General features: G+C 39.7%; 1 protein-coding gene across 2 annotated transcripts in view; it reads right to left on the reverse strand.

The window, feature by feature from the left end:
* Nucleotides 1-796: 796 nt before the first annotated feature.
* Nucleotides 797-26,358, reverse strand: part of LOC124605916 (calcium/calmodulin-dependent protein kinase cmkB-like) — a 363,431-nt gene continuing 337,869 nt past the window's right edge. For both annotated transcript variants that reach the window (XM_047137869.1, XM_047137870.1), the window contains exons 2-7: nucleotides 22,244-22,459; nucleotides 14,547-14,685; nucleotides 13,668-13,794; nucleotides 13,532-13,580; nucleotides 11,582-11,761; nucleotides 797-3,609 (exon numbers count right to left, since the gene is read on the reverse strand). In XM_047137869.1, the coding sequence (XP_046993825.1) occupies nucleotides 2,475-3,609; nucleotides 11,582-11,761; nucleotides 13,532-13,580; nucleotides 13,668-13,794; nucleotides 14,547-14,685; nucleotides 22,244-22,459 (1,846 nt within the window). In that variant the 3' untranslated portion in view covers nucleotides 797-2,474. The remainder of the gene's footprint in view (nucleotides 3,610-11,581; nucleotides 11,762-13,531; nucleotides 13,581-13,667; nucleotides 13,795-14,546; nucleotides 14,686-22,243; nucleotides 22,460-26,358) is intronic.

Raw genomic sequence — 26,358 nt, forward strand, 5'->3', positions numbered from 1 at the left:
TTAAATATTATCTTTTAAACAATTTAAAAACATTGGCCTCAGCAGCAACAGTTTAATCTGCGAATGCAAGATTACCCCACATTTTCTGACTGACAAATTTGGCAAAAACTTTGTCTTATAATCTGGTAAATACAACTGCTGGTCTTGCCGCTTTCTGGCACCTAAACATTCTTAGGTCTAGGAATGACTTAGCCAAACTATGAAAAGTGAATGAATGATGATTGGAGTAGAGAGAAAAATCTTTCAGTCCAGAGAGATAAAATTTCTTTCTTCAAGTGCTTCTGTCACTTTTGTTAACAATTTTAGTTTTCACTTCAACAGTATCAAAGCAGGAAAGATTGCTGCTCACCACACAGAGGTGTCATTGGGTGTCAGCCTGGCTTGTCGGGTCTTAGCACCCAGAGATGACAGGGGCTCTGTGTGTGTGTGTGTGTGTGTGTGTGTGTGTGTGTGTGTGTGTGTGTGTGTGTGGTTTTTCCGTCCTTTTTTCCAGAGAAAAACTCTGTCTGACAGCTTAGGCTGCTTTTAAATATGCCTGTCGGCTGCTCTATGCTTCCTATATGTGGTGAGTAGCAATATCCTACTTTATATTACTGTTATTCCAGCTCAGATTTTTTCCTGTTTATTTCTTACTTCATTATCTATATCCATATATATACATTAAAAGTTATTGTTGTCTGTCAAAATGTTCCATGACATCATCTGTGTCGGGTAAACTTGGCTGCAAAAAATTCGCAGAGTTATGCAATTATGTTTTATAAAATGTGTGCACTTCTTGAGAATAAACATATAAAAATTCCAACAAAACAATGATTGCATTTATTGCAAGATACTGTTACACAGAAAAATGTAAAGAAACACCTTTTAGAAATAAGAACGATTTAGACAAAATAAAATTACCTTATGTCTATCTTTGGCCTTAGGTGTACAGAAGTAACCCAACAACTGAGCATATTTACAACATGGAATAAACTACATTTAATCATTGACTGAAGACTGACTTTTTTTGCATTAGACTACTGTAAAACATAGGTAAGCAAAATGAAATATCTGCAGTAAACCAATGAAAATTCTTGTACAAGAAAATATTATCACCAACTATGTCACAAAACACAGCCAATATATTTATACAATAAAAACAAAACAAATTTCAAATGACTGCACAAATACTACAAAAAATAAAATTATTTCAAAGTGACAGAATACAAGAAGATACAAAAGCAAATGAAAATGTATACCAGACTTCAATTGTGAAATAAAGCTGTCCATGTCACCATGTAACTGTAATCTTTCAGTTAAACAACAACAAATTAATCCACTCCAGCTTCTAAAGAAATAAAATGGAGTACATGTCCACTGTCAGAAAATGGCTTTTCATGTTCCCTCTATTACGATGACGGCACAGAAGCTTATCAACCAGCGATTATCCTTGGCTTAATTTAAGAGATATGAAAAAATATAAAAACTTTTCTTTCAGTACAGAATAAATCCAGAAACACAAACTACATTTTACTTGTATATGTATGTTTTAATTGATTATTATTACATGTTCAGTTTACTGAATTAACTAAGACAATTTAAATGCCTTTCATACCTAGTGTTCGAAATTAATCATCTTTACAACGTGCTTCAAAGGAAAACACCTTTTTGGCTGAGGTACGTACTGAATATGATGTAATTCTCTCTACCGCTCTCCAGCAGCAAACCTCAAGATGTAACAGGTCAATAACAAAATATTAAATTTGTGCTCATTATATTTGTACTGGAGGCAGACAAGCTGATAAATCCAGATATTGTTTCACTTCGACCTCCACAAATGAAATAAATATTTCATGCCACAGTTTCACATTGCATTTCTTTCTATATGCAATAAATAACAGCACTGTGCTGTCATCTAATATAAACTAAAGTCACAAATTCATAAAAACAGTATTATAGTCATTTTATGGGAGGAATTCCCATACATCCTTGACAGATACACTGCTGTCAGTAAGTAGCTCATTCTGTGATTACAAAAGAAAGAGTACAAACAAAAATAGAGGAGGGAATGTCAGGGCAACGACCAACTTTACAGCCATGGTGAGAGACGGTGAATATTGAGTAATAAGAGTTTTGAAGACCATGAAGTAATTTTAGTGGTCTACTGCTATGTTGATAAATAAATGGACACAAATTATCTTTCGAACTGATGTATTTCAACAATGGCCATTCACTTGTGCTTTGGAAAAATTTGTTTTGGGGCTATATATTGTGACAATATCACACATTTTTTTGGGACATTCATACAACACATTCTCTCTCATACAATCTAAATAGTTTTCACACACATTCAGTAAAATTAAGCATGTGCTATGCAAGCATGCTACACAGAACTCTCACTTTATCTGCACCATCAAAAGCAAATCTCGGCCAGCGAGTCTGTTGCACTTGACGCACTGTTAAATACACAAATAATGGGGCTGCATGTTTCGGTTTCAACAAGTGATTCCCCTGTCCACGGTTATTTCAACTGGAGGACTCGAAATACTGGTAATTCGATGTTGCCTTCCTATATGATTCAGGATGTCTGTGGTAGGTGTGGGATGTAGGTGGCAGCACTGCTCTTTGCACTGGGCACACGAAGCACATGACGAAACAGGGTATGAGGACCGCCGACAGCAGTTCTTCGAGCGCTTTACTGGTAAACCCTCTTCATCGATCTCTATTTCATTGGAGTTTCCCACATCTCCATTGTGCTCTTTTGTTCCTCTTACATACAATTCATCTTCTATATTCAGTCCAGGAACAGATTTTGTACATCCTTTCACAGTATTTCTCAGTCCCACAAACAAATTTACATCAACTATGTCATCATTTTTTCTGAAGCCATTCACATGTTTCTCACAAACCTCTCTCTCGTCACAGTTTTTTGACACCTCTGAAGATCCTTTAGTGGTTTCTGGATGCAGACCATTACTTATAACTTTGTTGTGCACAAACAAATCACATCCTGAAACTCCATTGCTTCCTTTAAGATGAACTAAGTTTCCTACATCTGTCGTACCATTATAGTTTGTTAGTTCTCTACTACTACTACTACTACTATTATCTTCGTTTATTTCACCCACATTATGACAGCCGTTGCATTCTACTTCTTCACTACATTCTACTTGTTTAGTGCCATCAACACAGTCCGATCTGGCAATCTCACCATTACAGTCTTTTTCATGGACCACACCATTGGAAAGAATTACTCCAAACTGATCCTCATTCTTGATACCATTACCACATTCATGACACTGGACTCTAGTTTGGTTCACTTGTGTTTCATCTGCTTCTTTACATTCTCTATTCCTAACTTCATCGTCTCCTTCTAATTTAGAGGAAGCAGTGGACTGTAGGGTTTCATGCTCGTAAGAGTGTCCATTTTGTTCCATCATTTCACTTTGCTCTGTGAAATGTATTTCACTACAGCACCTCTTATATTTCACTTCGCCATTGTGCAGCAATTCACCATCATTTCCATCAGTTCTGGTGGCGACAATCAACCTCTCATCACCACCAGATGGATGGATGAAAGCACCACACAGCCAGGGATGAGCAAGGCAATCTTGAGTAGACAGTCTCCGTCTGCAAAAGAAGCAACAAAAGGAAAATACAGAATGAATCAATTGAAATATAGCACTCATCCTACACACTCATAACTAAATATGTAAATAATCAAAAAGTTAAGAGCATGAATTCTAACAAGACATTTTTTATTGTATTATGTCAATTTCCTGCTCCTCAGTTCAGCAATCAAATTATTACTTTTGTTAGGAGTAAAGTGTACTTTTGTACCTGACAATTAATGAATGGAGGCAACTAACAGTCGGCATATACTTATATTCTGCCCATAAACCTTATTTATTTCTTTTTTAAGTATTGTATCTGTATTTTAGTATTTTATTCAAAACTTGCTACTTTTGTGCCTTTATCAGGAACTTTTTTCCCCCCAGCAAATGAGATGCTTGGTGGGGAGGCTGTTTGATAGACAAATAACTGTACATGTACAGCGGATTTTGAACAATAGAGAGTGTGTTAGCATAAAACTTAATAAATAAGCTGTCGCGTAATGTAGTGTGTGTGTTCGTGTGTGTGTGTGTGTGTGTGTGTGTGTGTGTGTGATACAGTTGGTAGCCTACCAAATCATTTTTTGTTTGATTCAATGTAATGTGTCTAATAATACTGCTGATGTACTGATAAAATTACTAGAGTGTACATACTGAAAAAACTCTTGAGACATATTAGCTTCTCCCACATACAAACACAACATGCAAAATAGCAATGACAATAACACTGGAGAAATTTGAGCTCTTACATTGACTTAACAGGGTCATCCCTCCAGTACAACATTTCCAAACGGAACATAAAGGGGAAGCGATACTGGCTTTACAAGTAACAACACAGGAAATGTAAATAGCAATGACTATAGAGAGCCAAGAGACAGGATATGTTGGTGAGAGAACTCATGAAGACAGTTCACATAACCTGGTCTGACAAGCTTGTAGTTGCCTATATTACAAGCTTCAAACAGGGAAGGTAATAAAAAAAGGTGTATAAAATAAAAATCTCATCTGACATGAGCAATTCTTAAACAGGAAATACTGCTGCACAAAAATTAGCAGCAAATATTCATCAGGTGTACTTTCTGATATCTTGTACAACAACACTGAAGAATTTATCAGGAGGAGTGTAGTCTGCTGTGCAGGAATGCTGATTTTAGCCCTGGCACTCAGACTCAGAAGTATGGGAACTTTGGTCTCCCATTATGCAGTGACCTTACCTCTTTGTAAGTGGAAACAGATGTGCAAATTTACCCAGAATTATTTTCCATGTGACTACCCAGATAAAATGCATACCAGTATTGGGCTGCAGTTTTAGGAACAAAGGCAACAGTATTCGTGCGTGTGCACTCTGAACAAGAAAGCAAGTTTAGAAGCTAGGATATAACAAACCATATTCAACTTTGTACGTATTGCGCAATTCAGCATTTTTGTATTGGTGTCTTTTACTGAATACATGACTAAACAAATGAGCACTTGAGCACTATTTCTTTGTGCAAAGTACTTTATAAGGTGTGTGATAAGTACATAAATTTAGTAAAATATCCTGCAGGACATGAAAATTCAGATTATGAGATGACGCATCATTTGGCAATAATTAACCAAAGTTGTCGTATAAAGGATCACTCGGCACTAATTCACTGAAAGCTTCAGTTAATTTTACTAAACAATACTATATTTCCAACACACTCCTCCGTATGTTTATTCAAGTATAAACATTGAAGGTTGCAGCTGGTAAAATTTATGCTCTGTTAGCTTCTAGAAGTAATCCACTTAAATCTTGCTGAGTTACAGAACCACTTTATGTTACATTTCTAAATGTATTTGTATTTCAATTAAGCACTAAGCAAGGTTGGTAGCACTTAATGCTAAGGAAAGCATCCCAGTTTATTGGGTACAAGTGTTTAGAACACTGAATGATCGAGAATAAAAGTTCGCAAAACAGTTAACTTGCAAACTGCAAGTAAAATATTAAATTTAACAGGTTATGGGCTCAGTTCCAAGTAACTGTTTTGGAGGATGTTGTTCTGAATCATGGAAGTGTAATTAAGTGTGGAAAAGAGAACTTTTAAGTATGCTAGCAAATATAGTAAGCAGTTAAGGTTGTAGTGCTGTCAACTGAGTTTAGAGTACAGTCCGTTGTGTTTTCAAGTTATCGCTATCAACAACCGAGTTTTAAGTTAAAATGTTTGTATTCAAAAATTGCATTCTAATCATACATTGTATACTGAGATAAAAGTTCTGCAGAAATGGATCTGTCAGAGAAAACTGTACTTAGAACAACTAATTGGAGAAGCTGACTGGAAAATATGAGAAACAAAAATAGGACACTTGCGAGATTACCATGAAAGTACGAAGCACATCCAGAAAGGAAGTAACTTTTTGGGAAAAACACTCATAAAAACTATTTTAATCAAAATTTATATTTACAAGAATGAGCGTTTCTTGAACTATCTTTCTGCATAGTTGTCACCATTGTTTAGACCTTTGTCATAGCAGGAAAGCAATTTTTCTACGCTCTCTTCATAGAAAGATGCTGCCCATGATGTCATTACTGTCAGAATGTTATCCTTCAAAATAATGCCACAAGTTCAGGAACAAGTGGAAGTCAGAAGCTGCAGAATTGGGGCTGTAAGGTGAGTGATCAAACTGTTCCCAACCAAGTTGCTGAATAAGGTTTTGAGTGACACCAGTGGAACAGGGATGTGCAACACAATGCCTTGATCGAGCATTCCACACCTTTTGTTTCAAATTGAATGCCAAAGTTTTCTCAGTGTTTCACAGTATCATACCACACTGATGGTCTCACCCCTGGGAAAGAACTCAACAAGCAGAAAATGACGCACAAAAAAAGTGTTCAGCACTGGCTGTCTTCACTGGCTGCATCTTCCTATGAGGACAGCATAGAAAAGTTGGTTTCCTGCTATGACAAATGTCTCAATAATGGTGACAACTATGTAGAAAAATAGTTTAAGAAATGCTCTTTGAAGTAAAAATAAAATTTAGTTTGAAAATGTTTTTATTAGTTTTTCCAAAAAACAGTACTTATTTTCAGGGCATACCTCTTACAATGCATGTAACTGACAAGAGATTAGTACAACCTCAGCCACTGGAAGAAGGTGCAACAGAAATATTTGTCAACAAGCACAAAGAAGAGTGTGTTTTTTATCGTAAGGCAAACAGTTCATAAATGTGTATGATAACAAATGCAAACAGTGGTGAAGTGTATCAAAAGTGCTACATGGATACCTTAAAACAGTAATTTCAAGCCACATCCAAGGCTCAGTTGCTTAAAATTTGTACAGACATTATCTTCTTTAATTGGATACCAGGTGAAGATGTTTCAAGCCACACAGTAAGACTTAACAGATTATGGAACAAGTTACACAATGAACTTCAAGTAAAAACATAAATGGTTTGCTATATCTCATGTTAGTTTGTAAAATGTTGTAAATTTTGCTAGATGAGTACGATATGTATCAGCCAAATTGGATGTTACTAACACACACAATAAAAGAGCACATCTGACGAAGTAACAGTCCAGTTACATAGGTTTCAAGAGAATTATATGAAGAATTTGAACATTGACAAAACACTAAAAGTAGTATAAAACACCAAAAGAAGTATTAATGGTAAATATGAGGAAAGGGAAACAAAATGGGAAAGGCAAATTCTTTATGGAGGAGTCACAGAAGGGTGACATTTGCAATAACTGTCAAAGAAAGGATCATTGGGTGAAGGGTTGGAGAAAGTGGATTTCTCATGGAAAACCACCATACAATCTAAACAGAAGTTATGATAGCTGTGAAAATGCTACTGCCTATTCAGTTGAAGCAGATAAAGCATCATGGTGGGTCAACTACAGTACTATAAGACATGTAACCAACTGTTCAAATTATCTTAAAGACTTTCTAAGACTTGACAGGCCACACAGCGTGGAGGCAGCTGAAAAGAACCTTTAATGGCAGTGGGAAGGGGCAATATTAGGTTATCATCTATAGGCTATGATGCTGTTGGATTTACGGCATGTTTAATGGTTCTATATAAACTTGTCTTCACTGATACTTTCTCATGGTCAGAATCCTAAAAGTGAATTTAAGTCATCAACAAGACAATGCTGGATTAACATTGGTGATGGACTGGTGTTGCATGGAACACAGGAGCCTTTCAGAATATTGTACAAGACAGACATTCAACCCACTTTGCCCAAATAAATTGTCCTAGTAAACACAACTGAAGAGAATCCATTATTGCAGCTGTATCATGGAAGATGATGAGATTGGAAGAGACATGTCAAAATGTTAGAAACGGAAAAAAAAGGATTAAGTACAATACAGCAGTGCCTGTGTTATTTCTAATTACAATGCAAAGTTCCTTTGGGCATGCATGCAGGCACTGTGGAGGCTAAAGCCATTAGGATGTGCAAGAAATCTATTTGCAGTTGCGAATGTGGACGACCATCAGCTGTATAACGGAATGACGACAATGAAAATTTGTGCCGCAACAGGTCTCAAACCCAGATTTCCCGCTTATCATGAGCGGACGCCTTACCGGTTGATGACATATGGAAGTTTGGGTCTGGCCTTGAGTCATGCTCAGATAGCCACAAGGTGAGGCAAATGCTCACAATGAGCGGGATATCCGGGTTTGAGTCCCGGTCCGGCACAAATTTTTACCGTCTTCACTCCATTATCGTTTTCCATACTCACAATTGCAAATACATTTCTTGTATTTCATAAAGGTTTTAGCCACCCCAGTGTCTGTTCCTTTGAAAATGCATGAATTTCCAAAGGAACTTTGCATCATATTTTGGAATAATACAGGCACTGCAGTATCATATTTATCTGCTGACACCGGGTGAGCGACTTTGAAGTAAAACGTCTCTCCTGTATGGAAATATATATAATGGATGTTCGAATGCAGGTTGTAAACACATGGTTGATGACATATGGAAGTTTGTGTCTGGTTGCAAATTGTGCTGGTTCAAGTCCTAGTCTGGCAAAAACGTTCATTGGTGGCACTCCTAATTACGGCTGATGGTTGTTCATAGTCACAACTAAGAATTCATTTCTTGTACAGCGGCAAGTGTTCCCTTGGAAAAGATATTTTGTGAGCCACGCATTTACAGCAAAGCACATCATTTGCACATTAGTTAGAGAAAGAAGACAACAGACATTATTGTCTTCACTGTGTGCAGCATTAGATACTCGACAACAAAACTCACACTGTCAGGCTCTCTCCTATATTATTGTTTATGCAAAGCTTTCAAAAAAAGGATGGCTATAGTAATCCTGCATTTGACACTGAATTTAGTGGCTCAGAAAGTGACGAAGGGTGTGATGTTACTTCATTAGAGACTGAAAGTGACAACATTTCATCATTTGAGTGACTAGTGCTCACAAGTGGTACAAGACAAAAATATCCACTGTGCATCAGCCAGCTCCTTCAAGATGTACATACACAGACCTGTTATGAAAAACATGGTTAGACTTCACAGCTGCACAGAAACCAAAAAGTGATTTCAAGTTTCACAATATTTCAGTAAAAGTCTACTGCACAAGTAAACTCGAGACTTTATTATTTATGATCTTCAAAGTTTATAACTCATTATTTTGAGCTTTATAAGCTGTCTTTATATGTCTATATGTAATGTCATTCATTATAGGATGTTTTCATTAATAAAAAATATTTTTTGGAACATAACTCCCAAAAATCAATATGATAAGGGGATAATGAATCTTTTCTAAAGAAGAAATATACGGTTGTGTTCAAAACAGCTACATGTAATTTCAGTAATGCTGTTTCATACAATAAGCATCTGAAGTTAAGGACACATTGAAACACTTTCTTCAACAATTAAAAAGCTAGTAAGTGACAACAGCGGAGAATTTGATAGACTGTTAAGGATATACCAGGTGTTACTCAGAGGCTAGCAGCACCCTACACACAAAAACAAAATCTTGGAAGTGAGTGTTAGAAGTGAACTACAGCTGAATTGACAAGAACTCATATAAAAAGGCTGATTTCTCTGTAGCCATGTGGCAGAGTTGGTTGAAGTGTCTGCAAATTGAACTACAAAGTCACCTGTGGAAGGCATTAGTCCTTTCAAGTTGTAAATGGGTAAGAATCCTGAGTGACACCGTGGATGGGTAAGAAACCTAGAATAAAATATTTATGTATAATGGGTTCTAAAAAACAATAGAAAACGTAAAGAAATATGTCGTGCATATCTGTTGGGATACGATTGAGATGGGCATTACAGAATTTGGGTGAAACAGGAAACCAAAGCCATTCTCAGCAGAAAAAGGCCATAAAGACCTGGAAGTTGTGAAGGACAAGTCAAATTACCATTACAGAATGTTGAGCAAAATAAATACAGAAATTATGCTTCTCAAGAAATTATAGAAGAGAACAACTGGAACAAAGAAACGTCACAAATCAAAGAGTCAAGAGGACAGTTCTGGTAACAGTAAGAGCAACTGTTCATTCCACCTCTATCAAAAGCAAAATTATTCAACATTGATGAATTCTTAGTATTTAGTATAGGAAGTGCTCACTGGAAACAGTCTATGGAAAATGAAATGGAGTCATTACAAGATAACGTGGTTTGGGAATTAACTGTGCTACCAAAAAGAGCAACAGCCATACCCAGTAAGTAGGTTTTTTATATAAAGACTAATCCAGATGGGGGTGTTGAGAAATACATAGCAAGGTTTGTCATCAGAGGGTTTAATCAATGCTATGGTTTAGGTTATAATGAAATTTTCAGTTCAGTAGCTAAGCTGCGAATAATTTGCTGAATGTTAAGTGTTGTTGCAGATGGGAAGATGCATCTGATGCAGTCTGATGTGAGTATTGTTTTCTTGTATGGAGAATCAGAAGAAGTAAACTACATGCACCAGCCAAAAGAGTAAAGTGATGGTATAGATAGCGTTTGCAAATTAAGGTGAAGCTTGTATGGACTTCAAGCAAACACAGATGTCGGAATAAATGATTCTGAGCATTTCTCTCGTAAGCAGGTTTCAGGGCTAATTGTGCAGATCCGTGCTTGTATGTCACAGAAGAAGAAGGTGAAAGAAACTGTTAGTCATTCCTTATGTAGATGTAGGGTTAGTTATGGTGAGTGATCAGCAGGATGCCAGAAAGTTCACTGAAGGGCTGAAAACTTAATTCAGTATCACCCTGAAACCAGCATTGTATGTCCTTGGACTTGAAATTAAAAGCTTTGATGATGGTGCAGTCACGGTAAGTCAACAAAAATATGTAAGGAAGATTCTGGAGTTTCAGTTTTGAAAAGGGCAACACCTATTGAAGAGAATCTATTAAATCGCAAGGGGAAAAAAAAAGGGTGCAGGGAAATGTGACTTTCCCTATCCACAAGCAATTGGAGCACTGATGTACTTGATGCTTGGAATGAGATCCGATTTGGCTCACAGTATTAGCATCCTGTCTCTAACACTTGATTCAGCATCATCTGAAGATGTAGTGCGACTAAAATGAGTATTCCCGTATGCAGCAGCCGGAAACAGATTTGTGCAGTTTTATACTAGACTGCTCCAGTGCTGTAGCCTTTGCAGTCAACATCTGGTGTCCTCACTACACAGACAGATGAAACTACATCCTGGCTCAGCCAAAGACAGGCAATGACTGCCATGTCTACAATTGATACAGAATTGGTAGCTGAAACAGACACTGCTAAAGAAATGCAGACTTTTTATAGGAATAAGAAAGCTGAAGGAAGTTCCTGTCCTCAGAGTGGATAATATGGCAATTCGCACAGAATCTTGAATTCCATCGTCACATGAAATGTGTAATGATAAAGCTGCTTCTTTATTGTTCATGACAAACTGATATAAAGACAGTGCGGTATTCAGGTTATTTCAATTGCTCAGCTGTTTTTAGAGCAATGAATAACAGAGTTAAAGGGGAGGCCAAAAAAGATTAATCTGTAAACTACAAGTTAACCTGGAAAATATTAAATTCAACACCTCACTTACCTCGGGTTCTTGACTAGAGTCGCAGAAATGAAATCCTTGGCTGAGGATGATATACCTTCAAAAAGCTCATCAGGAAATGATAGTTCTCCTTGAGTAATATTGCAGAATGTTTCCTGCTTTGTGTCTCCACCGAAAGGCGAATAACCAGTCAGTAAAACATAAGCCAGGACACCAACAGACCTGAAACAGTTTCATATTTTGAAATGGCATTTACTTAAGGTTAATAAATAAGATGCATGATTCCTATTCGGTAGAAAATTAAACCATCTCGAACGATCAATTACATATGCATACAAATATGTCAGGTGCACTGTTTACAAATAATGCACATAAAAAGTTACTGATACAAAATCATTGAAGTCCTGTGACCTAAACTCAAATCTGTACAAAACAGGCAATAACCTCTTAAATTTACAAACTCAAGTCTATACAAAACAGGCGGCAACCTCTTGAAGCTACACATTTGGGGTCAATGGAAGTGTCCGATTCAACCCATCTGCTTTGACCCAATGAATAAGGGTGTTGTGATGTGTGACGTCATTTAGGCATGGAGTTTATGAGTTGGTTGTGTATGTAGATGTCGTCTTTTAGTGTTTGATGCCCCCCCCCCCCCCCCCCTCTCTCTCTCTCTCTCTCTCTCTCTCTCTCTCTCTCTCTCTCTCTCTCTCTCTCTCTCTCTCTGTGTGTGTGTGTGTGTGTGTGTGTGTGTGTGTGTGTGTGTGTGTGTGTTTCCCCCCCCCCCCCCCCAAATAGCTATGGTTGACCTATATAGGTGAAGGGAAATGATCAATACTAATTTTTGTAGTTTTATGTGTAGGTACTGGTGTTTTGGTGTCGTCAGCTGTGGTCAAGGAAAATGTCTAATTCCAATTTCCGTAGTTTTTGCTGTAGGCATTGGTGTTGGTGTTTTGGAACAGCCATTCCCGCCATATTGATGACGTCATGGGTCAAAGCAGACGGGTGGAATCTGACATTTCTGTAGTCCCCGCATTTGTATTTGGTAGTTATGCTACTTTTAATCTTACATTACTTAACGTTATCTCTCTTCCATCTCTCTTTGTATCTGAATGTGTGTGTGATTATAAGTCTCTAGGTTCCTTACAGTGTTATTACAGTCAGAATGTTACTGGGAAACAGTCTGAACAGAAATAGTCTGCTGTGTGCAACAATTTTTCTTTGATTCCATTTACTTGTTGTCAGAGAATAGCTCTCCTATTGCCTTTAGAGTTATCATTACCTACCTGATACAACAAGCTGTAGTGTCTATGTCACAAACAACAAGAGGGCCATCACAGCACTCACTCACCATCCTATAACTGCACACATTAGTCTTCTAAGAGTCGTAATTTTTTGTTTGTCAGTCTTCCCTCTGACCCAGACCCCACATACAGTGATCAGACCTTGATATCATGTTGGTTGACACCATCAGGTTTTTACGCAACAGAATTTGTTATACTCTATGAGTTATGTACCATGAAAATGTTACAGGGATTTCATAGACACTCTTTACTGGAAAGCAGTACACTGGTGGAAAATACAATTTGTGCCCCCATAAGCATGTTGTTTATGGGCTATTAAATGCTATTTTGGTACACCTGGATCAGGGTAAGAAGGTATTTTGTATGTGTTTAAGACCAACATGAAGAAAATCTGTAATATCAACTTAAGTAACAAATGAAGCAAAATTAAGAATCCAAATATGTTTGACACACTTAACAGTATACCTGGAGTATACTTATTGGGTATCATGTTCTAAACTTTTTATGAAACTTATAAAACCAAAAGATGTGTAAAAATGCCAACCAACCATCTCCTGATTTGTTCGTTTTCACTGACACTTTTGTAACTTATAATCTATATCCTGACATATACGTGCATCCCTTACTTCTTTTTATTGCTGGTCATTCTTTCTATCATAAGAGATTGTCACATTACATACAAGTTACTTACCATATGTCAGTTGCCAAGCTTATTGGCTCGTAGTTAAGTACCTCAGGCGCTGAAACAGAATGCAAACATATTTCATTAGTGCGAAGAAAACCAACACAGCTGCTTCACAGGGAAGGGGGAAAAAGTGAACGCTTACCAACATAGTCTGGAGTTCCCAGGATCTCTCTAACTTCAACTCCATCGCAGATTACTCTTGAAATTCCGAAGTCACACAGCTTTACATCACAATTTGGGTATGCACCAGTCAACAGTAAATTTTGTGGCTGAAAATGTATTATAAGATCATCATAAACAAAGAGTGTTCCAGATGGTTAATTTTGGACCTTATAACTAAATGTAAATTGTCTAGTCACATCATACAATTTAAAAAAAATATAGGACAAAATCTGAGATTTAAAGTATGCTAAACTTCTCAGGAAAAATTTGGAGAGAGAGAGAGAGAGAGAGAGAGAGAGAGAGAGAGAGAGAGAGAGAGAGAGAGAGAGAGAGAGAGAGACAGACATTTACTTTATAATTTGCAGGTGCCTTTTTTATAGACATTTTCTATAGATTTTGGTTTTCTGGAAGACCACTTTCGAGATATGTCATACGATGTGCAGTGCCAACAGAAAACAGTTTTGCTTCTCATTAAAAACAAAACTGTACACACTGTTTTAACTGTATATTCACAGTTGACAGACCAACCACAAATTAGCCTCGTGCAATATTGCATTCAAAAGTGCAACAGCAACACATGAGGAAACAATCATTGTTTGGTGAGTACAATATGTTTATTGCTCAGCACCACAATGATTATATTCTTCCACGAGATATGCCAGTGTGTAATTAATAATATAATATGACAAAGGTGAACAGAAATACTGCACAGATAGTGTGTGTGTGTGTGTGTGTGTGTGTGTGTGTGTGTGTGAGAGAGAGAGTGAGTGAGTGAGTGAGTGTGTAAGTGTGTGTAATCTTAGTGTCATAAAAGCATCAGTATAGTATGTACAATTCCAGAGCCATACAAGCTACCAACCTTCAAGTCTAGGTGTGCAATGTTGTGGTCGTGCAGGAAGGTCAGACCCTCTAATATTTGTCGCATAATCCTGGAGGCTTGCACTTCTTCCAGACTTTCCTCCTGGTCTAGTACGTATTGCAGCTCACCACCAGATGCCCTGAAAGTTCAGGAAACAATTTGAAGGTGTTCTTTAGATCACTTAAGAATTACAAGACTACTGCAGAGTAAAACTGAAACAACAACAAACTTGGGCTAGTCATCAGCTGAGAGCAAATAATAATTTTTGAATGAAAGATAGACTCAATAAGAAACTTAATACATATAAGCATTTGATAATTTATTTTACTTATGAATGGAGCCATCTGCCACAGGCTGAACCCTTGACAGAAGGAAAACCTGTCTTTCAGTCTTGAGTTAATTTATTCCAAATTCCGACATTTCTTTACAGAATCTATTACTGAGACATTATCACAACTCCCTGTCCTTTATTTTCTCGCTTGGTGTTCACGCCAAAACGAGAATCTGCTTGACGAGGACTCTTACGACACACTGGCGCCGTGACATCAGTAGTCTACACCTCACTGAATGAAACTGACACACGCTGGCGGCATTCAGATTTCAAATTATTCCCGCAACTTTCTCCTTCGCCTGTCGTGCCGGACAGATACGGCTGTGAAGTCACGACCGTGACGTCAGTCGGCCGCTCACCTCGCGGGCCTATGCTCCAGTCGGGCCTCGTGTTCTTGGGAAAGAAACAGTACTCAGTCAGGAAATTCCCCAACCGTAATTGCATGCGCCAGTTTTCTGTAGCTTTGCCATGCTCGAGTCGGAAAACTTTAATCACGCCACTCCAACAATGTCACAGAGAGGGCCTTTGTGGTGTGACATACGACTTGGTGATCTTCACTTATCGAAAAAAAGATATATAAAGGAACATTTGTTGGTATAAAGTTCTAGTTACACAAACCGCTGCGAAGAGGTCTGCTATGGCTGGAAGGATGACAAAGGGAAATACAACTACGTTTCTACAATCGATCAACATTGCAAATCTTCAAACTGTCGCAGTGGAACAAATTTCTACTCCCTGCCATTTCCACTGTTAACTAGTATCACCTCTGAAATCATCCAATAAATTGGAAAGAAATCTTTCCCGGCTTGTCAAGTAACAGACATCTGTCTTTCATGTGTTCATAATTCCATCGGCAAGAATAATTCTCATCTTGCCGTTAATAAAAATTTAGGACTGATATTTACGTTATGCTGCGTTACTCTCTTACATATAAATCATCTTAATTTTTGAGATGTAATAGAAACGAATATTCTGTAATAAGAAAATCGATGAGGATCATAAGGAGAGTACATAGTCCCCTGAGTTAACACTTCAAGTTCTGTGTGTATTTACTGTGCTGTGGTCCGAATCGAAGCAGCACTTTTTCCCCAGAACTCTGCCATCAAAAATTTGAGTCGTCGACCCTAGACGTACCGGTACGTTAACGCAACACGAAACCGTATCTTCGTTCGAGATGAAACAACAGTATTCGGTAGCGTTTGGAAAACAACGGTTCTATCAGAGGCAGCACTGTAACCGTCTTAGATTGCCGATATTACGTCTAAGTACTGACAATTATCGTGTTCAGTGTTGCACAATTTTCCTCCTACTAAAGAGCAAAATGTAATCTTCACTAATGACGGTAACGTCACAAAAAATAAAAAAAATAAAAAAAATGAATACTATTCGGAATTTGGCGCATTTATGAAGCAAGTTGAATTAAAACTGTCTCAGTCCCCTGTTTCCGACCGAAGCTTCTCGCGAGGTCCCCCCCACACACCCAAATTAAGAGCATGGATTATCTTCAGGCTAATACAGTAAATGAGATACATAATGGCTGATGATCCCATAATCGGTGCTGAATAGCGAAAATCTTAAAAAGAGCCGCTCAAGGACTCCCTTTAATGGTGAAGACAACAGTAGCGTTTCAACCAACAAATTTGAAACTATGGCACTTTGAACAGAGGCTGTTAGGAGGAATACAATAATCAAAAGTATCAGAGAGAGAGAGAGAGAGAGGACACTCCTTATATGCGTCGAAGTAGTAGATCGGAAATAATAACTGAAGACTGCGTTACACAAATGGCACGTGATAGATATTTAAACAAAGAAAAACTTTGACGAAGTTTTAAGGAAACGTGGTCTACTATATAGAAATGACACATGGGTTCTTACAAAAATGGACGAAAATTATTGACAACAGAAATGACCTGAGAAGAAAACAAGGGTACACAATAATGAACGGTAAAAGTAATGTAGAAAGAAAGAGGGTCGAAATACAGGGCTGCTGAAAAAAAAAAAAACTAAAGAATCAGTTACACAGGATGGGCCGTTTTCGCATTGTCAGAATGCACGCGCGCATTCCAACAATGCGAATGTGTGTGTGTGTGTGTGTGTGTGTGTGTGTGTGTGTGTGTGTGCACACCACGGTGACAAATACCATTGGGATGGTCAAAGGAGGGAAAAAGAATATACATGTCAAAAATAGCTTTACGTCATTCGATAACCAAAGTTCACGAAACGTCGGGTCCGCTTCGTTCCGGACGGCCGAGTGCCTGGGTAGCGTGTACGCCAGGTGCTGTCGACTCATGGGAACGCAATCGCCGAAGTGGTGCCCAACATTAAACTTGTCCCAGGCCGTTAAGACGCGCTAACATCCTTCACGAGCGTTTCCCCACTGAACACGGACGTTAAATGCTAAAATGAACGATTATATCGTTTATGCTCGGCACTCTGTCGTCAGGACCGGAACGAGACCTGTAATTTGCCCCCACTCCTATTCTTGCCTTTCCCTTGTACACTTTCAGCCCTTTTCGCCACTAATTTAGAGTCACATGGAGTACTGCTATTTGGGCACCTCTCAGCTTGACATCCCAAGCGGCGACTTTGATCTTTTGAGCCTCAAAGCGCCCCTGTTTGTCCTGCTGCATGTACACTGTTCTAACTGAGCAGCGGAACACACTGCTTGGTCGATCGCGCTGCTCCATGTAGTAAATGGTTTCCATCTTTCCCGATTTTACCGCGACAGTCCCTAACGAACTGTCCCGGGATCCCAAAACACTCTTTGACAGCAAAGTGTTTAGTTTTCGTGACCATTATTATTGTTATTTTCGATTATTCCCATTTAAAGAGAGCGTCTGAACTTGAATTCCTTTATGATGATTGTTTGTTTATGTTTTTTTCTGAGCCCAAATGTGTTCACTGTGTTGTTTCTTTCGCTCCGCTGTCCATTTGCATCCTGGTCTCTTCCGTGTCGTGGTGCCAAATTTATGTTTTTTGATGATGTTCCTGAATTCAGTTCTATTTTCCGCATCGTTTACTGTTATGTGTGCTTGTCTGAGGTCATCTTCAACTTCTTTTATCCATTTTGTTTTTCCCCTGCCTTATGACTTTCCCCTGCTTTATGACTAAGAATTCGCTTTGAAATTCTGTTTTCATTCATCCTGTGGATATGTCCGTAGAACTGCATTCTTCTTTAACTTATTGTATCCGTAATCTTGTCTGTGTATTTTTATAATTCTGATGTTGGTCTCTTCTTTCAGATTCCTTGCTCTTGTATCGGGCCAAAAAATTTCCTGGGAATTTTCCTTTCTTGTTTCTCTATTTCTTTGATTTTAGTTTGTCCACCTATCTGTGTTGTTTCAGATGCATACAGTGCCTCCGGAAGTACGATAGTGTTGTAGTGCCTAAATTTTGCGTTAACGGATATGGACTTTTTGTTACAATAGTTCTACTTGAGTTTATATGCTATCTGTAGTTTTTTTTATTCTTTCCTCATTGGCCTTTAGGTTGATCCTTGATGGCTCGATGATTTCTCCCAGGTACTTAAAATGTGGTACTTGTACGATTTTCCCAGGGGTTGTCACAATAGGCAATTTGTCTTGTGGCACTCTTTCTAGGTACTGGGTTTTCTCATACGAAATTTGCATGTTGTTATAATAATAATAATAATAATAATAATAATAATTATTATTATTATTATTATTATTATTATTATTAACTTTACGTTGCAAAGTGCTTTTGACAGTTTTCCCTTGTATTATTTAAATTACTGCAGGAGTACTATGTTTTGTTCTTCCGAAAAATTAAATTGTAATAAGCCTCAACTTCGCTATAGAAAACTTGCGAGTCGCCGTGTTCTCACTTCGCCGGTCAGTTGCTGCCTCATGCTTACAGTTTAATGAGCAGTTCCAGTACTTGCTAACATTACTTTGATACATGATATTGTGATGTTTCCTATTTTCTCACGAGTGACCGGATATACAACGTACACTGCAACTCATTGCAAGACTTAAAATCGATAATCACCTATCGGTACAAAAGGCTACATTCGTATACCTCACTGTGATGCACAACCAGCGTTTTAGGCGACGAATTATACGATTGTCATTGACAAATTTTAATGCGCTCAAACTAAAACGAAAACAACCATCGCGAATGTATTACGCCATTTTCCATGGAAGAACTAATCAATGATCTTAAAGAAGCACAATCTACTTCCGTAACCATTGTTTTTCTTGGGGCCACGCTGATTTGAAGCCGGTTCCTTTACCCTTTGTTTATTTAGTTGAAAGTATCTTAGTTCTTATCACGAATCTACTTCTTTCAATTTAAGCTCAAAATTGCTAATAAGGGTGGTGATATCTAAGTTGTATGCCTATTATACTATTATACAGTATACATCTCCTATTTTGTGCGAAGAAATTAGTACAGTAGCTATATGACTGGAAATTATATTCTGTCCTGATTTTCAATCCTTCGTGATATTTTCAAAATTTCCTGATTTTCCTTAAAAATAATAGTGAATAACTAGCTTGTAGAAATTTTTCATATGTTATTATAACACAGTATAGCGGTAACAAGACGTTTAGTATTCTGTGTCACTATCTTTATCACTGTTCTTCCCTGTTCTCTTATTGTGCTGTTAAATATGGCGATTAGTATGACAATCACGCCTTTCTAGCACCTGTGAATAAAGAGAGGACTGGAAGAAGCAACAAGAGCTTCACTCTCCTGACATAGACAGACGAGTAACTTGTACTAAACCCAAGGGTGAGATCAAGAAAGACACGCTCATTATTAAGCAACGCGCAAAGGAGGGTCGCAACTTATCGTCAATGCTATACGCCGAACAACAATAAAGGAAGTGAGAAGAAATTTCTCAACAGTAATACAGATTACAGAGATTCAACATCAGATACTTCAATCAAACAACTGAAATACAGTCTTGCTCCACCAAACAGGGCCTCTTACAGCATTTTACCGTTAAATAAACGGAACATTATTATTGGAAAATGTCCCTCGAGCCGTTGCAGTATTAAGATTTATAGTCCGCCAGAAAAATGTACACACACTTTAAGGAACAAAAAGTGTTTCTCATGTGTTTATTTCACAATTATTAAATTGATCACACATATTGTACAACCATCGGTTTAGCACATGGTTACTTTAAATGTTCAAAATTCGGCTGTTCACACAACAGAACGACGAGTGGTCGCGGCAACTACGTCAATGTTACAGTGGAGATGGCTGCACATGTCGCTGCATTCTCCTGGCGAAGTTCCTCCAGCGTGCGTGGCTTACGTCGACAGATGCTATCTTTCACAGTTCCCAGAAGCAAAAGTCCATACGTTTTAAATCTGGCGACCGTTTAGGGAACTCAATGGGCCCTCTTCGTCCAAACCAATGCCCCGCAAAACTAGTCATCTGGCTGGTAGTGTGGTGACGCCCCGTCCTGTTGGCTGAAGACCTCTCCGTCAGCTCCATAAAGCGCACGTGCTTAACGTTTCCAACACGAGAGCCGACGAAGCAGGACTTGTAGCTGTACGCTGTCTTCCTGATCTTCCTTTGTCAATATCACAAATCGTTCCATGCAATTCAAACTTGTTTAATTGTTAGGCGGGTTGACGGTTCTGTTACAAACTCCCGCCTCCACTGACGTTGCACTTTCAACGGCATTATCAAACTCTCGCCTCCACTGACGTTGCACTTCAACGGCATTATCAAACTCGAAAACCACTTCACAATACATTTTCGTTGCGCGAATGTCAAGCGTGCTCCTGCCATCTTTTTTCTCAATACCGAGATGAAAGTACTAACATCTGTTGAACCCAAGACCATACTACAACACATTCGTAACTCAAATCGAACGACAATATCGGTATCTCGATAGAGCCTGACACAGAGAGTACACATTTTTCTGGCGGACTCTGTACAACTGCAAAGGTTCGGCACAGACGAAGCAACCTTCCTTAAATACAAGAGGCCGCTGGTATCAGATATTGATGAGGAGCTTAGGATGAAGTTCCTGAAAGCGTACCTCTAGAAGTGAAACGTGGACCGACCATCGGAAATCAGGAGGAGAAATTCAAAGTACTACCTAAGAATGTTAGAAAGTAATTGGACAGACAGAATATTAAATAAGTTAGTCCTAAAAAGAGTAAGTGAAGCTCTAAGTGTACCTAGGGACATCTATGGCACACTAAATAGTTACTCTGGAGCTGGAAGATGTAAATACAGGGGAAGAACAGTAGCGGCAGACGGACACTAGAATATTGCAAAACAGCTTGTCGGGGGCGTTATTTGTATTATGCTGTATACTGGCTGGTCCAGCTTTAGCATGCAATCAGGCCGTACAAGTGCTATCTGACATGTCAAAATAACGTAAAATAATAAACGGCACAAACAAAATAGGAAAACATATTACAATATAAGGTTCGTTGACTGACATAAAATTAATAAATGATTACTGTTTTTGAGAGTTTAGAAATTATTGTGCAGAATAAAAGCAATTATTTATTAATTTGTTGTTTAACACTGATTCTGTTCCTGTGATGTGTTACTGCATGATGAGACACCACAGTGAATTACACTTTTTTACTACGATTTCGTTCCATAGAACATTTGGTGGACATCTGACTGTCCTCTGCTACAATAACTGTGCATATCGTCGTTCACTTTTCGTAGATAGTGTCTTGTGAACAAGATCGTTTCAAAGATAAACTAACATGAAACACTTGTAACTCCAGACTCAGCGAAGTGACGTGTACCTGGATTCTATTTCTTAAGGCCACAAAGTATCCTCAATGGTCTTTTTTTGCACTCTAAATGTATTTATGCCCAGTAGCAATTCCCCAGAAAATGATTCCTTAGGGAAAGAAAGAACTGAACTGCGTGTAGTATGCCTGCACCACAACTTCTTGTACCGTGTAAGGCCCTCTGAACGCAGCAGTGTCTAGAGTTTCTCCGACAAGTTACTGACGTGGGAATCCCATTTCATGTCCTGCTGAACCCACGCCGAAATATTTTGTAGCATCAATATTTTCTGCATTTTTTATTTTAATCTTGCTTGGAAACACTTTTTAACAGATTGAAGAGGTAAGCTAATGTTGACACAGTGTTTTTCCCCCCAAACGTTACAGTTCGCGTTGAGCTACTCAGAAAGTCTTGACAGAGTTTCCTGCTGCTGACTGTCAACTTTCTGCACTATATTCAAAGAGTACTGCACTAGTGTCACCGGCAGACAGAAAATATATTGGGTCTCTTATGTTCAACGAGGTCACCGACGTAAAATAGGAAGTGTGATGGACGCAGGATCGAGCCCTAAGGAACTAGAGTAGTTATTAGCACGAGCCGGAGGCAGCCCCGGCCTGGGCCCAATACTCACATCTCGAGCACGAGTGCCATCTCGGAGGGTGTCTCGAAGACGTCTCGCAGGGCGACGATGCGCGCGCAGCGGTCGGCGGCGAGGCGCAGCACGGCCACCTCGTGCACGATGTCCTGGCGCTGGTCGGCCGCGCGCCGCCGCTTGCGGATGAACTTGGCAGCGAACTCGCCGCCCCCGCGCGGGCAGCTGCACTTGCGCACCGTCGCGAACTTCCCCCTGCGGGCACACAGCGCACACACGCGCCGTCAGCGTCAGCAACTCCGTCTCTCTCTCTCTCTCTCTCTCTCTCTCTCTCTCTCTCTCTACACACAGCGCAGCCAGCACCGTATTACGTCATTAATTAAAACAAAACACACACACACACACACACACACACACACACACACACACTAGTTGACAGTAGAACACAACATGTCGAAGCAATAGGCAACAAACACAATAACTTTCAGAGTCCTGAGCAAGGAAAGATGGAACATTACGATTACACCACTTTTAGCTGCAGTGGTACTGCGACATTCGCCTTTCAGCATGCTACAAAACCTCTCCCCGACAATACACAATTATACAAGTCGATATTTTTTTCCACCGAGTACAAACTTTAGAGGTTGATCGACAAGAGGATGCAGAACAAAACTTCCGTCTGTAAATTCATGGTTTCCATGCTAGAGACTATTTATTCAATCGTAGTTTCTTAAACAGGCTGCGATCTAATATGCGCTGTACCAGAACTGACATAGTAATTGGTAATGTAGTGGATGTGATACAGCGTTGTCCACAATGGTCCCGTATTCGAATCAGTTGCGTTATTGTACGGTTATCAGAGGACACTTCACTTACAATGTATACCTTCGCTAGAAGTATCCCTTTTGTCTCTCTTTCTTCATTTGTGTTTTCCATTGTCTATTAGTTTCTTACGCGTTGAACCTATTTACATTTTGTTTACATTCCATAACACACACTGACCTTTTTTTAGAATTGCGACTAAAAGCTTTTTGTAAATTAGTAGTCACACATGTCAGTTGTATTTATTTCTGTTCCGAAAGGATATCAATTATGTGAAATATGGACGAGATATTCACAATTACAATTTTCTGTACATGTATTGTTGTAATGATGTTATATTAATAAATAAACAAAAAATGCGCGTCCCTAGGGTGCATAATTTTTGGTAGTCGGGATTGCGTTCGCGCTGTCCTGACGATTCTAAAAAGAAAAGAAAAAAAATCGAGAGCTTGCCGACATAGTGTTCACTTACTGAAAGGCAACGGACGGCGGGCAGCAAGGTTGTAACAGGAGACCTATCCCCGCCGACAACAACCACAGCATTCAATGTCTGCAACAGTGTTTCGTCGTTTGTCTGAGACGGGGTCGTTTCAGGAAGCAGGAAACCATGAAGGACGTACCTGAAATGTTCGGACACCGGACTTGGAGGAAAATGTGGAAGGCGACTGCCGTGTCAGTTGTCCCGTCAGGGTAAGCCAGACGACCGTGTGGAACATTCTCGATGACAATTGTTACTAACTTTATCACTTAAAGGGAGTGCAGGGCTTACTAGCGACAGACTTTCCGCATCGGGAGCAGTTTTGTCACTAGTTTCACCAGGCAACCACGATCCTGGGATTTGCGTGATCCATCCTATTCACACAGGTGAGGCCACCTTTACACGGAGTGGTATCTTCAACTTTCGTGACAGTCATCTGTTCATAACACTCATAGTATGGTGAAAACGAATCATCGGCATCGGTGCAGACGATGTGTGGGCCGGGACACTTAAAAAAAAAATGGTTCAAATAGTTCTAAGCACTATGCAACTTAACGTCTGAGTCCATCAGTCCCCTACACTTAGAACTACTTAAACCTAACTAACGTAAGGACAGCACACACATCCACGCCCGAGGCACGATTCGAACCTGCGACCATAGCAGCAGTGCGGTTCCAGACTGAAACGCCTAGAACCGCTCGGTCACAGAGGTCGGCTCGGCTCCATTGGCGACCGTATTTTAGGACTAGTCTTCCTTCCACGACGCCTAACAGGCCCGAACTATCGGCGTTTCTTGCGTGTGACTTTGCCTCACCTGCTGGAAAAAGTTCCATTTATGATTCGAAGGGTTCTGTGGCTGCCACATGACGGTGCTCCAGCCCCCTTCGCCGTTAACGTCCGGACGCATCTTAATCGGGTCTTCCCTGGTCGAAGGATCGAACGAGGCGGTCCAGTTGCGTGGCTTGTTCGTTTACTGGACCTCAACCTGTGCGATTTCTGGTTATGGGGCCACCTCAAAAGTATCGTGCACGCAGAGTCCGTTCCAGATATGGAGACAATGGAGCAGCGTATTCCTGATGCCTTTGACACTCTTCGGATGCAGCCTGTGAACGTGAGAGACGGAACATGCTACGGCGCATACACGCATGCGTCGAGGCACAGGGCAATCATTTTCAACACAAACTGTAAATGTGGCTGTGTGGTACAACGCGTATTAAATCGTAGTCTCTGTAACAATGTATGACTGAATAAATGGTCGCTAGCATGGAAAGCATGCATTTCCGGATATAAGTTCATTAGACCTTTTTCGTCAGAAACAGACGGGAAAGTTTATAACGATGTTGCAGTGTAGGTTGAGCTTATTACTTCTTGTTACGAAAAAGAAAAAAATTCCATGTCCGAGCTAATTAGCACTGAAGATAGCCAATCAGGTCGTATCGCGCGCAAATTCAAGCCGTCCGCCCTACACGGTGTCGCCGAACGTGTGCTTCGTTTGGTTTCCTAAAATCGAACAAGAGACCGACACAAAAATTAAACTTTGGACGGTAGTAACGATCGAACCCAAGCCAAACGCTGAGTCTCGTGCGCTATCGTCTCCGCTGTGAGAACAAATGACACTGATTGTATCTACATTAAATGAATTCGGAATTGCGAATGAGGACAACCATCAGCTCCCGAATGGAATGACGACAATGAAAACCTGTGCCGGATCGGGACTCGAACCCTGATTCCCCGCTTATCGCCTCACCGTTTGCCTACTCGTGCACGACTTACGGCCAGACGCAAGCTTCCATATGCCGTGAACCATGCGTCTGCGACCTGTACTCGTACATCCATTCTGTATTTTCCCGTACAGGTCAGATGATGTACTTGAATGTCGCTTGCCCTGTATCGGGAGATAAATACGATACTGCAGTGCCCGTGTTATTCTGATTACGATGCAAAGTTTCCTTTGGAAATCCATCCATGACCAAAGAGACTTTTCATGGTAATCAGAATAAGACAGGCACTGCCATATCGTACTAACTGTATCTGACGGGCCGCTTGACTTCGCACACGCAACGGCCTGGCCGGCTAACCGACTCGGAAGGGGCGCAACGTATCGAATTTTTTCGTTACAATTATTTCTAAGCGCAAGTTACCCCGCAACACGCTTACAAGCTTTCCAGGCTGTTTCTGACCACCCTGTAAAAAAGGAAGGAATGATGCTTACAATTTAATGTTCCGTCGACAACGAGGTCATTAGAAACGAAGTACAGGCTCGCATTGTTTGAATCATGAGAAAGGAAATCAACCGTGCCCTTTCAAAGGATGCATCGTGGCAATTTCCTGGAGCCATTTAGGGAAATCACGAGAACCTAAATCAGGATGGTGGGACGCGGTTTTGAACCGTTGTCCTCCGAAATGAGAGTCCAGTGTGCTGATCACTTCGCCATCTCGCTCGGTGTTGCAACGTAAACCCGAGTTCCTCCTACTATTTTTATAAGTGTTTTCGAAATGAAACCACTGGGGCTCTATGTACTTTTGATGTGGGTATATTAAAGCTTAGGTCCATTTTTGCGTGTTAGTTTGGGTTCCAATTTGTGCTAACATCACATGAAAATCCACTGAGTGTCTTCACGATGTTACTCTTCTGCTGAACTGCTTGTCTGTTCAGAAATCTGATCTCATACGAAATTACAACCCTGTGCGGTATGTTACGGAAAGTAGACTTCGCCTCACAGTCAGATATGCGGATCAGTAACTGTACAGCATAAAACTGGCCCAAAAGGATGTGATGCTCTCTCTCGAAAATGCGCTTCGCCATCCAATTCCACGCATATCTAGAAGAGAGCAGTTTGTCCAAGGCAGACGC

The sequence above is a fragment of the Schistocerca americana genome, chromosome 3 (assembly GCF_021461395.2).
Source record: "Schistocerca americana isolate TAMUIC-IGC-003095 chromosome 3, iqSchAmer2.1, whole genome shotgun sequence".
Classification (NCBI taxonomy): domain Eukaryota; kingdom Metazoa; phylum Arthropoda; class Insecta; order Orthoptera; family Acrididae; genus Schistocerca; species Schistocerca americana.